Genomic DNA, 12,687 nt, shown 5'->3' on the forward strand with positions numbered 1-12,687 from the left:
TTGGGGATTTTCCCCTCGTGCTTTTTCTCTCTCTCTCTCTGCCACAGTACTGAGCAAAAGGCACAAATACGTCAGGAACCATTCCATGAAAATCATTAGGATTTTCAACGAGCTCCACCTGCGAGTGAGACATTTATTCAGCTCAAACCAATGCACTGCGACTTGAAACAGGGCCTAATGATTGACTCAAGGAAACGGGTGCGTAAAACTGCAGTGCTGTCGATGTGACACAGCCATGGAGCGTGTGCTGCTGCATACATCAAGGGCTTCTCGCTCCCAAGCTGATTGGATATGCACTTCATTTTAGCCAAGAATTATAATTCATTACAATTTCATTTCATGGAGAAAAAGAGAGAATAAAACAATGGGGAAAAAGGAGAATGGAAGGAAAACCTCATCGTCCTTTGAACACCTGAGCAGTGCAGATGTGTGGTGTTGGGACAATAAAAGCAGCGATTCAGTGCTCTCACGTGCAAATCTCATCAGCCAGCCTATAGTTAGTGGCAGACGGCACTAACTGGTTCCAGAAGAGTTGCTCTCGTTTACACCGGCTGGGATGGCAGGCGGCGAGAGCGCATAATGAGAGGTCAGCCGCCATCGACAGCCGGCTGCCAGAGCCAGAAAAGCACGCCAATTTTATGGTCAATTGGGCCACGCATCTGGGGCCAGTTGCATAAAGCTAGTTTAAAGCACCCATCCAGTGTATTTTGACATGTTTAAGATAGTTCATATTTTTCTGAGTCATGTCCTGGCAATGTTGATTAGCCACACTGTTCGCCAAATAACTTAATTTTGTGCTCAAGTTCAGAAATGTAAGTTAGTTGATAAAATGGGACAATTACATATGATTATTAGTGAAATGATGTCGTTACACGTATGAATTCGATTATGACGAGCTAGCATGTTAATTAGCTAGCTAGCTATTAGCTCTATGCTCACACTGCTGTGCTACCTGCTGTACTAAGTTACGTCAGGCTCAAAACAGCCTCTGAGTGACTGAAACACTAGCTGGCTCACAAGTACGAGTGATGCAATTCAGCAATCAGTTTTGAAATGCGTAGCTTGATTGTTGAGAAGTGTTTTTCCACATTAGCAATGACTGCAATTCCTTGCGGAGGTACTGTACGTCCGTGAATACTGTTCCATACGCAGTGGCTGGCCAGCTTACACAAATAATGTAGCATAGTACAGAATCAGATGCATGTGATATTAACCAGCCTCCAGTGTTTGAAAAAGAACATTAACCACTAAACAGGTAGGGTGCTTTAAGTCTAGTCTCACCCTTAGATTAGTCTTAGATTCACAGGTTGGAATAGTCTAATTAACTCATTGAGTGCCAGCCACTTTTGGAGAACGGACGCTCCCAGTGCCAGAGTTTCAGAGCGTTTTCAGTGATTTCTCGAGGCCGACAGATTATTGTGTGATATTACTATGTAAACACCGAACATGCAAAAAGAACAAGGAGACTCTATTGTATCATCAGCAAAAAAAAGTTTATTGATACCATTTTCCGTTCTTTAGGTATCAGCCGGAGAAGATGGGTTGATTTGAGGAAAAACAGCCGTTTCAACTTAGAAGCTGAGATAATCACACTTTTGTGAAAGGAAACATTTCAAGCACATCACTGACAATGAACCTAATATTTTCTGATTTAGTGACACCTAAAACATTTGAACAGTCATTTCCTTCAATAAAACAGCAAAAACAAAGGAATTTTCATAGCAAAATATTATTTTTTAGCTGCAACAGCAGCTCTGTGGGATCGCCACTTTGGCTGTTTCCAAAGTTTTTATTGAATAATTCAAAAACCCCTTCACCAAAAAATATAAAAATTTACATACGGCAAGTAGAGACCATGAGTGACTATGCCAGAAAGAATGGGCAGGATTCATCCATAGGTGGCGCTATACACGGGTGTACAACATGTGTAAGCATTTCAAAATGCACAACTTTCTTGAATAATTCAAATTCAAATCCCCTTGACCAAAAATGTTCAAAGAACAGTTCAAATGGTAACAGAGGCCGCCGGTCCCATCTGTTTACCAGTAGTACCATGGTCTTCATCGATTACTCCACGCTGAGAGGAAAAGCACGCCGTGCTAACAGAGGCCGCCGGTCCCATCTGTTTACCAGTAGTACCATGGTCTTCATCAATCACTCCACGCTGAGAGGAAAAGCACGCCGTGCTAACAGAGGCCGCCGGTCCCATCTGTTTACCAGTAGTACCATGGTCTTCATCGAACAGTTCAAATGTTCAAAGTACAGTTCAGTTATTTTGAGAAAAAAAGAAAATAAATTTGTACAGTTATGTATGTATGTATGTATGGGATGCTGCAACGATGCAAGTCCAGTTCAAAGTTATTGTTATGATGTACAGTTATGTATGTGTGTGTGTGTTTATCCAGAGTAGTCCAGCTGAGTGTGGTAAGCTATGAAACACTCTCCTGGGTGCAAGGGGACACAACAGGTCTTGCACCACCATTTGCTCTCTTTGCGCTGGCCCCTGCGTATGCAGACCCTACACCTTCTTGTTGGTCTTGCTTTGGTGGTGGGCCTCAGGCGTTCCAGCTTGTGTCTGCCAATCGGGATAGTGAGCCTGCAGGCTGGGTCCTTGTTGTATGGTGCCCTGCGTGCCCCAGCCCCCTCAACTGCAACTTCCTCCTCCTCCTCCTCCTCCTCCTCCGGCTCCGGCACAGGTCGCTTTGAGGTCCATGTCTTCACCACCCTCCGCATGAACTCCAAGAGGGTTTTACACTCCCCTGGGTTCCTGGCTTTGTAGAGGATGTAGGCGTTGAACATGCACACTTGGAACAGATATGCTACAAACTTCTTGGGCCAGTTCAGTGTCTTCCGGATGAAGGGGTAGTAGGCTATGTTTTGGTCTAACCTATCCACCCCATTCATGGAGGAGTTGTATGCTACAACACACTCTGGCTTGAGCTGAGCCACTTTGCTTGTCTGTCCCTTCTGCCACACGTCCACGCTCTGCATGGTGTCTTTGTGGCACGTTGTCACCATCTTGACCAGCCGTTTGTCCTGCCAAGCTAAAACCATCACCCTCTCATTGTGACGCACAACTCTTCCCCCCACCCCCAGCTCAGCCTTTGTCACCTCCCTGATGATCGGAGGTTCCCCCCTATTTTTCCTCAGCGTTCCACACACATTGGTTTTTGCTCCCAGTAAACGCTCACACAGTGCAACAGAGTTGTAAAAGTTGTCCATGTAGAGCGTGTAACCATGACCTGGCAGGCGATCGAGGAGCGAGAACACAGTGTCTGGCAGAGTGCTGGGTACCCCAACATAAGGCTGCATGTTGAAGCAGTACCCTGTGGCAGAGTCACACAGTATGTATGATTTTATTCCATACTTGACCGGCTTCAGTGGGTTGTACACCTTGAATGACAGACGGCCCCTCCACAGCATCATACCCTCATCAATACAAATGTTTTGACCTGGTTGATACAGCTCCTTGAACTTGTTGACTAAATAGTTCAACACAGGACGGACTTTAGTCATTTTGTCCGTCGCATCCTGTGCTGCACTGTCACTGTAATGAAGGAAGCGCCAGATCAATTGGAACCGGTTCCTTGCCATTGTCTTGTTGAAATAGGGTGTGGCATCTATTTCCTCAGTACTCCAATACAACGCAATGCTTGGTTTCTTTATATAACCAGTGATGAACGTTAGTCCAAAAAATGTTTTCAGTTCTGAGACTGACACTGGTTTCCACGCATTACCCCTGCTATGTGGCAGACTGTCCGGGTGTGCTTGGAGATACTGAGTGGCAAAATTGTTTGTCTGGTCCACAATGTGCTGGAGCAGCTCATCTGTCAGGAACAGCTCCAGGAAGTCAGCTGGCAGGCCGGAATCCAGCTCCGCAGCAGCATTCTGGGGTCCACGCGTTGCACTGAAGGGGATCGGGTTTGGTTCCCAGTCTGCCTCCTGCCAGCCTGCATCTTCCCCACCTCTGCTCGATGCAACTGTAAATGATTGAAATATATATAATTATCAAATACATTTTTTATTGCTTGGTTATGTGTATATATATATATATATATATATATATATATATATATATATATATATGTATATTTTTTTTACCTTTCTTCCTTGTACTGGATGTGGGAGTGGGAGTGGGTTTTCTCCTCGATGTAGGAGCTGTAAATTATTGAAATATATATATAAATTATCATAAATACATTTCATTATTGCTTGGTTTTATGATGTGTAGGATATATATATATATATATTACCTGTCTTCCTTGCACTGCCCGTGGAAGCCGTGGGAGTGTCTCTGCTCGATCCACAGTCTGTAGAAATATATAGGCTACAATTATCAACCACAATTGACCACAGTTTTATTGCTGTAGTTTTACTGACTATAATGCCTGAACCTGCTCAATCCATGATCTGTGGAAATATATCTACCATAAATATACATTGTGTTATTGCAATGTTATGGCTATTTAGAAAAAAAGTTTTACCTGCTCTGCTGCCTGTGTCAGGCGACGAATCTCTGCTACCTCCGTCAGGCGACGAATCTCTGCTACCTGCAGATCCATAATCAGGCAACCACTCGTCGGATGAATCTGGATCCGGCTCACTGAATTCATCCGACGTATCTGATGTTTCAGTTGTGAGCTGAGATGATGAAACTATGTCCGATTCTTGACTTGTACCATCGTCTTCTTCATCTCTTTCTTCTGCACGCTGAGAGGAAGCGCGCACTCCACCATGCTTCACTGTGGTGGGTGCAGAGCTAACGATCACTCTACGCTGAGAGGAAGAGCACCCCGGTCTAACGGCTCTGGTGTCTACATCGATCACTTGTTCTTCTGCACGCTGAGAGGGAAAACGCACCCGCCTACTCCTAGCTCTCCCACGCTCTGTAACAGAGGCCGCCGGTCCCATCTGTGTACTAGTATCGACCACTCTACGCTGAGAGGTAGAGCGCCCAGATCTAACGTTAGCTCTGGTGGTGGGTGCCGTGGCAGTAAAAGAGGCCGCCGGTCTAACGTTACCTCTGGTGGTGGGTGCCGTGGTAACAGAGGCCGCCGGTCCCATCTGTGTACTATCGATCACTCTATGCTGAGAGGAAGAGCCCCCCGATCTAACGTTAGCTCTGGTGGTGGGTGCTGTGTCAGTAACAGAGGCCGCCGGTCCCATCTGTGTACTACCATAGTCTTCATCACCGTTAGCTCCACCAAGCTGCACCGTGGTTTCTGCAGTGGGAAACGTTTTTTCCTGGTCGCCACCAGAAGTGGTGGCACCGGTACCACCACTAGTGCCTTCTCCAGCGATCGCCACGCGTTTAGGCACAGAATACAAGCTCTCTTGCAGAGTAAGCTGCTTGTACTTGTCGGGGTTTCTCTTACGCTTCGCCATGTCTCTCTCATCAAAGGATCGCCGCTCACTACAAAAGACCACCGCGTTTCCGTTTCCCCAATGACTTCTTCTGTGTTTTTACTCCACATTCTCTCATCTGGACAGCACTGTCGCCACCTAATGGATATGTAAATTAGGTTATAGACCTCCAATAGCTACAATAGTTGTACCAGAGATGTATCAGGGATTGATCCACGTCCCACCGTCAAAAAACGCAATTGACGACAATCGTCGTCTTTGGCACTCTACGTCAGTATTTGAATTGACGACAGCTGTCGTCATTGGCATTCAATGAGTTAAGACTGTTACTTATTACAACTGACTTATTTTGAGGTAGGAATGTTAGTCACCTTCCCCGCAGCTAATCTTGAGTTAAGAACTTTGTAGTCTCACGTGGTGAGAAGCAATGGCTTACATCAGCGCGCTTCCAGTGACGGAGGGTCTGAATCACAACTTGGCATTTTGGGGTTTTAGAGTAGGAATCCCTATGAATCTGATTGGCTGCGCTGTTACGGAAGGCTGGGTGTCTGCGTGCATTGGTGCATCGTTCAAAATGTACTGCCCCACGAGTTACGTCACGCCATCCGGGGTTGGTCAATTCATACATCTATCACACACTTTTGTTTTGGTCTTAGCCCTTGTTCACACCATACGCCGAAGCCACGCTGAAGCTACGCAGCGCTATATGGCAGTTTCATTTCAGCGTCCTTGTTAACAGGTGAGACCGTTCACACCAGCCGCACGCCGCGCTGAAGCTACGCTGCAGCGGTTTCAGCTTCTGTTCTATCTTTCACGCACTGCACCCAAGCTGCCGGGCGTGAAGTCAATGCAAGTTGTGAGCGGGGGGGAGGGCAGCGCCGAGCGAGGTGCTGAGGAAAAGAGTGCTTCTGGTGTGACAGGTTTAGTGTGGCACTCAGCTTCTGTTAAGCGCTGCTTCAGCACTGCTTCTGAATAGCGCCTGGTGTGAACCGAAGCACCCATATTTCACGTAAGGCATCATGGCATCTAGAAATAAGGTGGATACAGTATTCCATTTGCAAAACTTTATTCATGTAACTCAGGGGTGCCCACACTTTTTCAGCTTGGGAGCTACTTTTAAAATGACCAAGTCAAAGTGATCTACCAAACATATTTATTTATATATATATATACACTGAGTATACAGTGGAAAAAAACAGTGGAAACAGTGGAAAAACAGTGGAAACAGTGGAAAAACAGTAATTTTTTTTTTTTTTTTTTTTCCTCAATGCCATGCGATCGACCACACTACCTTCGCGATCGACCGGTCGATCGCGATCGACGTATTGGGCCCCCCTGATGTAACTGGTTGTCTCTGGGTTGCCTTTTTTTTACAGACAATATTTGTACTACTCTTGCTATCCAGACCAAACTAGCCACATGCTGCTTCTGGTGATTTGCTTCTTATTGGTCAACAACTAGTCATGGTGGAGGCTTCTGATTGGCAGACTCACCATTTGCCTTCTGCGGTTTAAGTATGGCATATGTTCCAAATCAAATTACCATTTCAATTTGATGAATCATGCAGCACACACACTCTGAGGATACACATGACCCGGGAAACACACTCAGACACACACATGCACGCACGCACGAACGCACACACACACACACACACACACACACACACACACACACACACACACACACACACACACACACACACACACACACACAGAGCTCCAGTAACACACACACACACACACACACAGAGCTACAGTAACTAAGCTCTACACTAACTAAATCTAACAGCCCCTAAACACTGGCTGTCAACTCCACTCTCTCTCACACACACGCACACACACATGCACACACACACGCACGCACGCACACGCACGCGCACGCACGCACACACACACACACACACACACACACACACACACACACACACACACACACACACACACACACACACACACACACACAGACCAGGCACATCAGTCCAGTGACCGGAGTTGACTCTGCTAGGTGGGTTATTTTTGGACAGTTTATGCTGAGACGAGAGCCTCCCACTGACATCACCAATCTGAGTCCTAAGTGTTGGCTTACTTTTTAATCAAAGACATGGAGACGGATACACAGATATGCTTTAGCCTTTCCTAATTACACAGATATGCTTTAGCCTTTCCTAATGACATTTGGGAACCATGCTGAGAAGTTTACTTTCTCTTATTTTTTACATTGATAATTGTTGATTTCTGTATGTGGGCAAAAAATTTGCAGCTTCTCACTTGTTCCACTATCTGCCATTGTTTTGAAAGCTTTAAAGGGATACGCCACTTTTTTAGAGTTTCACTCATTTGCCATATCCCCGCCCCACATAACCAAGGTACACTGTGCCTTTACCGTCACTGTCCGAGCAGTATACAGTGAGCTACAGTCATGAAGTTAGTAAGTATCGCCATATAATGGAGGCCAATGGTACACCCGTTCAAAATAACCAAAAACACACATCTAATAGTGCCAAAATACATGTTGTGCTTCAGGTACTCACCACGCGATGAAATATTAATCCAAATGCGGAGAAATTATCTTTTTTTTAAGGTAAATAGATAGCCGGAATTACTTTCTAAACATGGCCGCCACGCATGCGCGGCATACAGTGCATGCGCTGTGTACAGCGGAAGCGCTCTTTACAGGCACACAAGGAAGTAACTCGGTGTGGGCATTTAGTCCGAAAATGACGTTTCACATAACTATGGATTAATATTTCATCTCCCATCTCGCAGAATTGTGCAGCTGTTGGGACTACAGCTGCACAATTCTGGAAAAAATTAGAATCACCATTTTCTTTCTCTGAATTGAGATCACGATTCTCTCACAATTTTTTTCAGCGTTTATTGCAATCATTTACCTGACATGAAAAAAATATATATTTTTATTAATTATTGGCATCATCATCTACTTTTATTATTGAAACATTGATGTAAATAGATTATTCATATTATTGTTACTGCTGTTATTATTATATTAATTTTGCTAAATGGCATAGTTAAGGAATGTGATCCTTCAGTACCTGGGCGAACACCTGTGTGATCTTCTGGGAGAAACGCAGTCTGTGCATGAGTTGTCATGGTGAAGTCACTATCGATCAAACGGACGTCAGGCTCATACTGTATATGCTATGGTTCCATCGTTCAGCTGGACCATAAATCTGTCATTGTCGCAACATTATATCCTCCCCGCAATTCTGTCTCGACGTTTGTTTGCAGCTGATAGTATAGACGTATAGACGAGGTGATGCAACGTTTGAAGTTGCGAGAGGGGGAGTAGCACTTCCTCGTTCTAAATCTCTCATTTTGCAGCACGCAGATATCAACACAAAGTAGGCTATCGGGGCTGAGAAATGAAATGCAGCAAGGTTGGTGATTCTATTCATGTGCTGATATGGTCGTTTGAGAGTGAAACCTGTACTACTGCATCCATTGTTATTTTAATGAGCCGTTTCTCATTGAATCACAGCCGTTTTCACACACAGATTGCGCAAAATTGCAGTTCAGAAGGCTCGCAAAACCGGCAGCCTCGCCACAGAAATTGCTTTCACACACAGCCAAGCAGCACCGCCACATTCCCGTCCTGGGGTGTGCTTTCAGGCGACAGCCACCGCTCCCGGATTGAAAGGCGAGCAGAGGTATTTCCACCCAGCTCTTCCTAGCCCAAATTAATATTTTCATAGGTTAGTGTAGCCTAGGCTACTGTATGATGAACAAATTCATTCAACAACCAAACATCGCCGATGTATGCCAGTCAACGAGCCAGCCAACGACATGCAGCTGCGGGTTGTTATAGGATCAAACTGATAAAACGACGTGCAGCTGCGGTGAGTAAGGATCAAACTGATAAAACACGAAAGTGTTGTCCACATGCAGCATGGTAACAAGGCTTTCAATATTCATCTGATCGACTTTATGGATGCACCATCATGTAGCCTATTAGGTACAAAGCTAATTCTTATCTTTTGGTTCCAGTTCTGTGTAAATTATTCCCATTAAGTAGCCTAATTAGCGTCCGTACTCCGTTCTGAAAGACGATGCCTGCATATCAAACAGCTGCAGTATACATAACGTTCGTCGGGGGAATAGTATAGGCTATAAATGCACATGATTACTAAAACGTTAGTAGTTTTTGTAAGGGAATGCACAAGTGGCTAGCTAGACAGATTGCAGTTCTGGAGCTGGTTTCCAGAGGGAATATCCTCAGACCAACTCGCCACAGACAGCTATAGTCCTCTGAAGCGTATTATTATATCCGTTAATTTTACCTACTAAGTCAACATCGTTTGAGCATAAAGCCTAACCTACTTACTAGGCACGGAGCATTCCTCCTGGCGTCCCTGCAGTCATGATTGTATAGGCTACTTTTTTTACTTTCACTCATGCACTTTCTTGCTGCATGAGGTGATTTCCCCTGTAATTTCTTTATGAATGAGCTGACCGTTCGCACCATTCCGGCTTGCTGCTCCTACGCTTTCAAGTGAAGGCGGGTCACCTGGTAACCCGCCGCTGAGACTAGGTCGGCTGGCGGAACGAAAGGCGTACAACAATTAGCCACCAACCCGCGTTCACAACTTTCACATCGGAGGCGCGGATCCTATTTTCCGTGCATTTTGCGGCTTTCAAGGCCGGTGTGAAAACTACTGCGGAGGTCTGCCTCTGACTGTGCGAGGCAGTCAGAGGCAGACTGCGCAAGGCAGTCAGAGGCAGACCTCCGCCTCCTCACTTCGTCACGAAAGTAGAGCGCTTGGGAAGTGAAAATGACGGCAGAATTGACGTCATTTAGAATTGAGATCGGCGCTTTCTATGAATCGAGATCACAATTTTACTTTGATTAATCGTGCAGCCCTAGTTAAGACAATGCACATACTGAATGGAACTGATGTGACATGACGTGTGCTGTCTTACCTCTATGGGAACAGCCAGTAAGGGCAGGGGGGGCTTCATGTAGCCGTACTGCTGCATCATCACCATGACGACACAGCGCAGCATCTCAAACACAGCTGCTTTAGGCCTGAACAGAGAGGACACATCAACCAACCAACCAGCACTCATTGACACATTTCAGCTCAGCTTCAGTTCACATTATTGATGAATTGAAATTTAAACTGTAATTCATATCTTCACAAGTTTTTCTTGTCATACATTTTTTTGCAACTTTAAAATTGTTGAAAGAAAATAGATTCTGTCAAATAAATAAATAGATGTCAGTGTGCAGGATTTGCTGAGTTTGGAAAGGTTTACACGCACACACACACACACACACATGCACACACACACACACACACACACACACACACACACACACACACACACACACGTATATAATATTTTTACAGATTAATTGCTCAGCACTATTCTGGACTCCTTACTGGTGGCTCGCTGCTTTGCTACTGTGTACAAATACTGCTAATGGAAAAACAAACAACAAATGCTTCTGTTCAAATAAATAAAATTAATGACAGTACTATACCTCTGGTCAATAATAAAACCCAAGGCAGTGAGAGTGAGCAGAATGTAACCGATCATCGCCAGGATGGTTAGCTGGGACAGCATCTATAGGACAGAGATATGTTTGCACACTTTACACAATTTATTTTGTTGTGAGAAACTCTGTCAGAATTCTAAACCAAGTCGGGAGTGTTTTGAGTCTACCAGACGTTTCTGTCCATACACCAATTTGTCTTGGTCACCCTCTTTCACCTTTGTGGCCAGGGAAAGCTTTCCATGGCTGGAGTGAGAAGGGACTGGTTTCCATCAAATACCTATACATAGATGGTCATTTTGCATCCTGTGATCAACTAAAGAGGAGGTTTGATTTGCCCGGCATGCACTGGTTCAGATACCTGCAAATCAGAAATCATGTTGGATCCAAGATTCATAACTTTGAGGTGCTCCCAAATGAACATGCCTTTTTCGATGTTTTGCTGAACCCTCCTCACTCCAAGCACCTCATTTCTAGACTTTGATTGATAACTGCACCATGGCATCTACTGAGAGAATTAGAGAGGCGTGGCAGGGGGAACTTGGCATTGATTTGTCTGACATTGTATGGGGTAGGAGTCTGTCTGTGATACAACTCTGCTCAGTTAATAGTAGGCACCAGCTGATCCAATTCAAAGTCGCTCATCGTCTTGACTATTCTAAGCGTAAGTTGCACAAGATCTTCCCCTCTGTCTCCCCTCATGAAAAGGTACTATTGAATCACTACACAAAACCTATTTGTGCAGTAGTGGCTATGTAATCACATGTAGGAATGGTGCAGTGAATCTGTAGTTTATACACTACTCACGACACACCAGTAGAGTTCTGTAGCAAAACAGTGTTTCCAGTAGTAATCAAGCAGTGAATTTTGCTACTTGGTGTTAGTAGTGAAAACGCTGTTTAAAACACTACTGCTTCACTACACAGACATTTAAATAGTAATCCTGTAGAGGTTCTACTACTTGCTTGTAGGGTTGCCAACCGTCCCTTAAAATACGGAATCGTCCCGTATTTGTAAACAAAAAGACGTGTTCCGTATTGAACTGATACGGGATGCCCTTTGTCCCGTATTCGAGAGACACTGCAGTACAAAGCTATTTGTATGAGCGAGTAAACTCTCCGAGTGAGCGAGTCTCCACTCAGTCCGCTGGTACCGCTGCCCCTCCCCTGGCCTATAGAGGGTATGCATGTGATGTCACAGAGGCAGAAGTCACTGTGGGGTCACGCCCACTGAGTCACAGCAAGACTGAGCTTGAATGCAGTAATCAGCCTAGATAAGTGACACCTGCTGCTCAGGGAGGAATTTGACACTCATTTTGACACTCGTTCCCGATTGAGGGGGCATGTTCCAGTGGGTGTGCATACCCTCTATAGCCGGTGTCATGTTACAGCAGCCTGAGCGAGAGTCTGTGGACAGTGCGCAGGACACAGGGAGCACTCAAAGTTCCTCACTCACCAGGCATCACAAAGCCATTTGTTTTTTCGCATTGTCAATATATTTAGATGTGATAATAAAGGCTTCGAGAGCCTAGTTTAGGTACCTTGAAAGTGCTTGAATTTGACTCTTAAAAGCTGTACAAACCCTGCTTACAACAGTAGGCTATTGTTGCAGGTGTAAGACTTGTTATAGGCTACAGTAATCAGAGATATCCTCAGTCTAAATCCATAATTTTCAATAGGCTAATTGTCCTTTTATACAGAAGATCTTATCTGAAATCTAAAATGTTTTTGCACTAATGATGTAAACTCTTGCAGGTCTGTTCTATTCAAAAGAATAGATGTAAAATTGCTGTTTGCACTGTTGAAA

General features: G+C 44.8%; 1 protein-coding gene across 1 annotated transcript in view; it reads right to left on the reverse strand.

Moving 5' to 3' along the window:
- Window positions 1-12,687, reverse strand: part of agmo (alkylglycerol monooxygenase) — a gene marked incomplete at both ends in the record, with an annotated part of 116,014 nt that overhangs the window by 24,088 nt on the left and 79,239 nt on the right. The window contains 2 exons of the mRNA XM_083632527.1: window positions 10,305-10,410; window positions 10,870-10,952. Of these exons, the coding sequence (XP_083488653.1) occupies window positions 10,305-10,410; window positions 10,870-10,952 (189 nt within the window). The remainder of the gene's footprint in view (window positions 1-10,304; window positions 10,411-10,869; window positions 10,953-12,687) is intronic.

Source organism: Poromitra crassiceps (genome assembly GCF_964638095.1).
Source record: "Poromitra crassiceps genome assembly, chromosome: 1".
In the NCBI taxonomy this organism is placed as follows: domain Eukaryota; kingdom Metazoa; phylum Chordata; class Actinopteri; order Beryciformes; family Melamphaidae; genus Poromitra; species Poromitra crassiceps.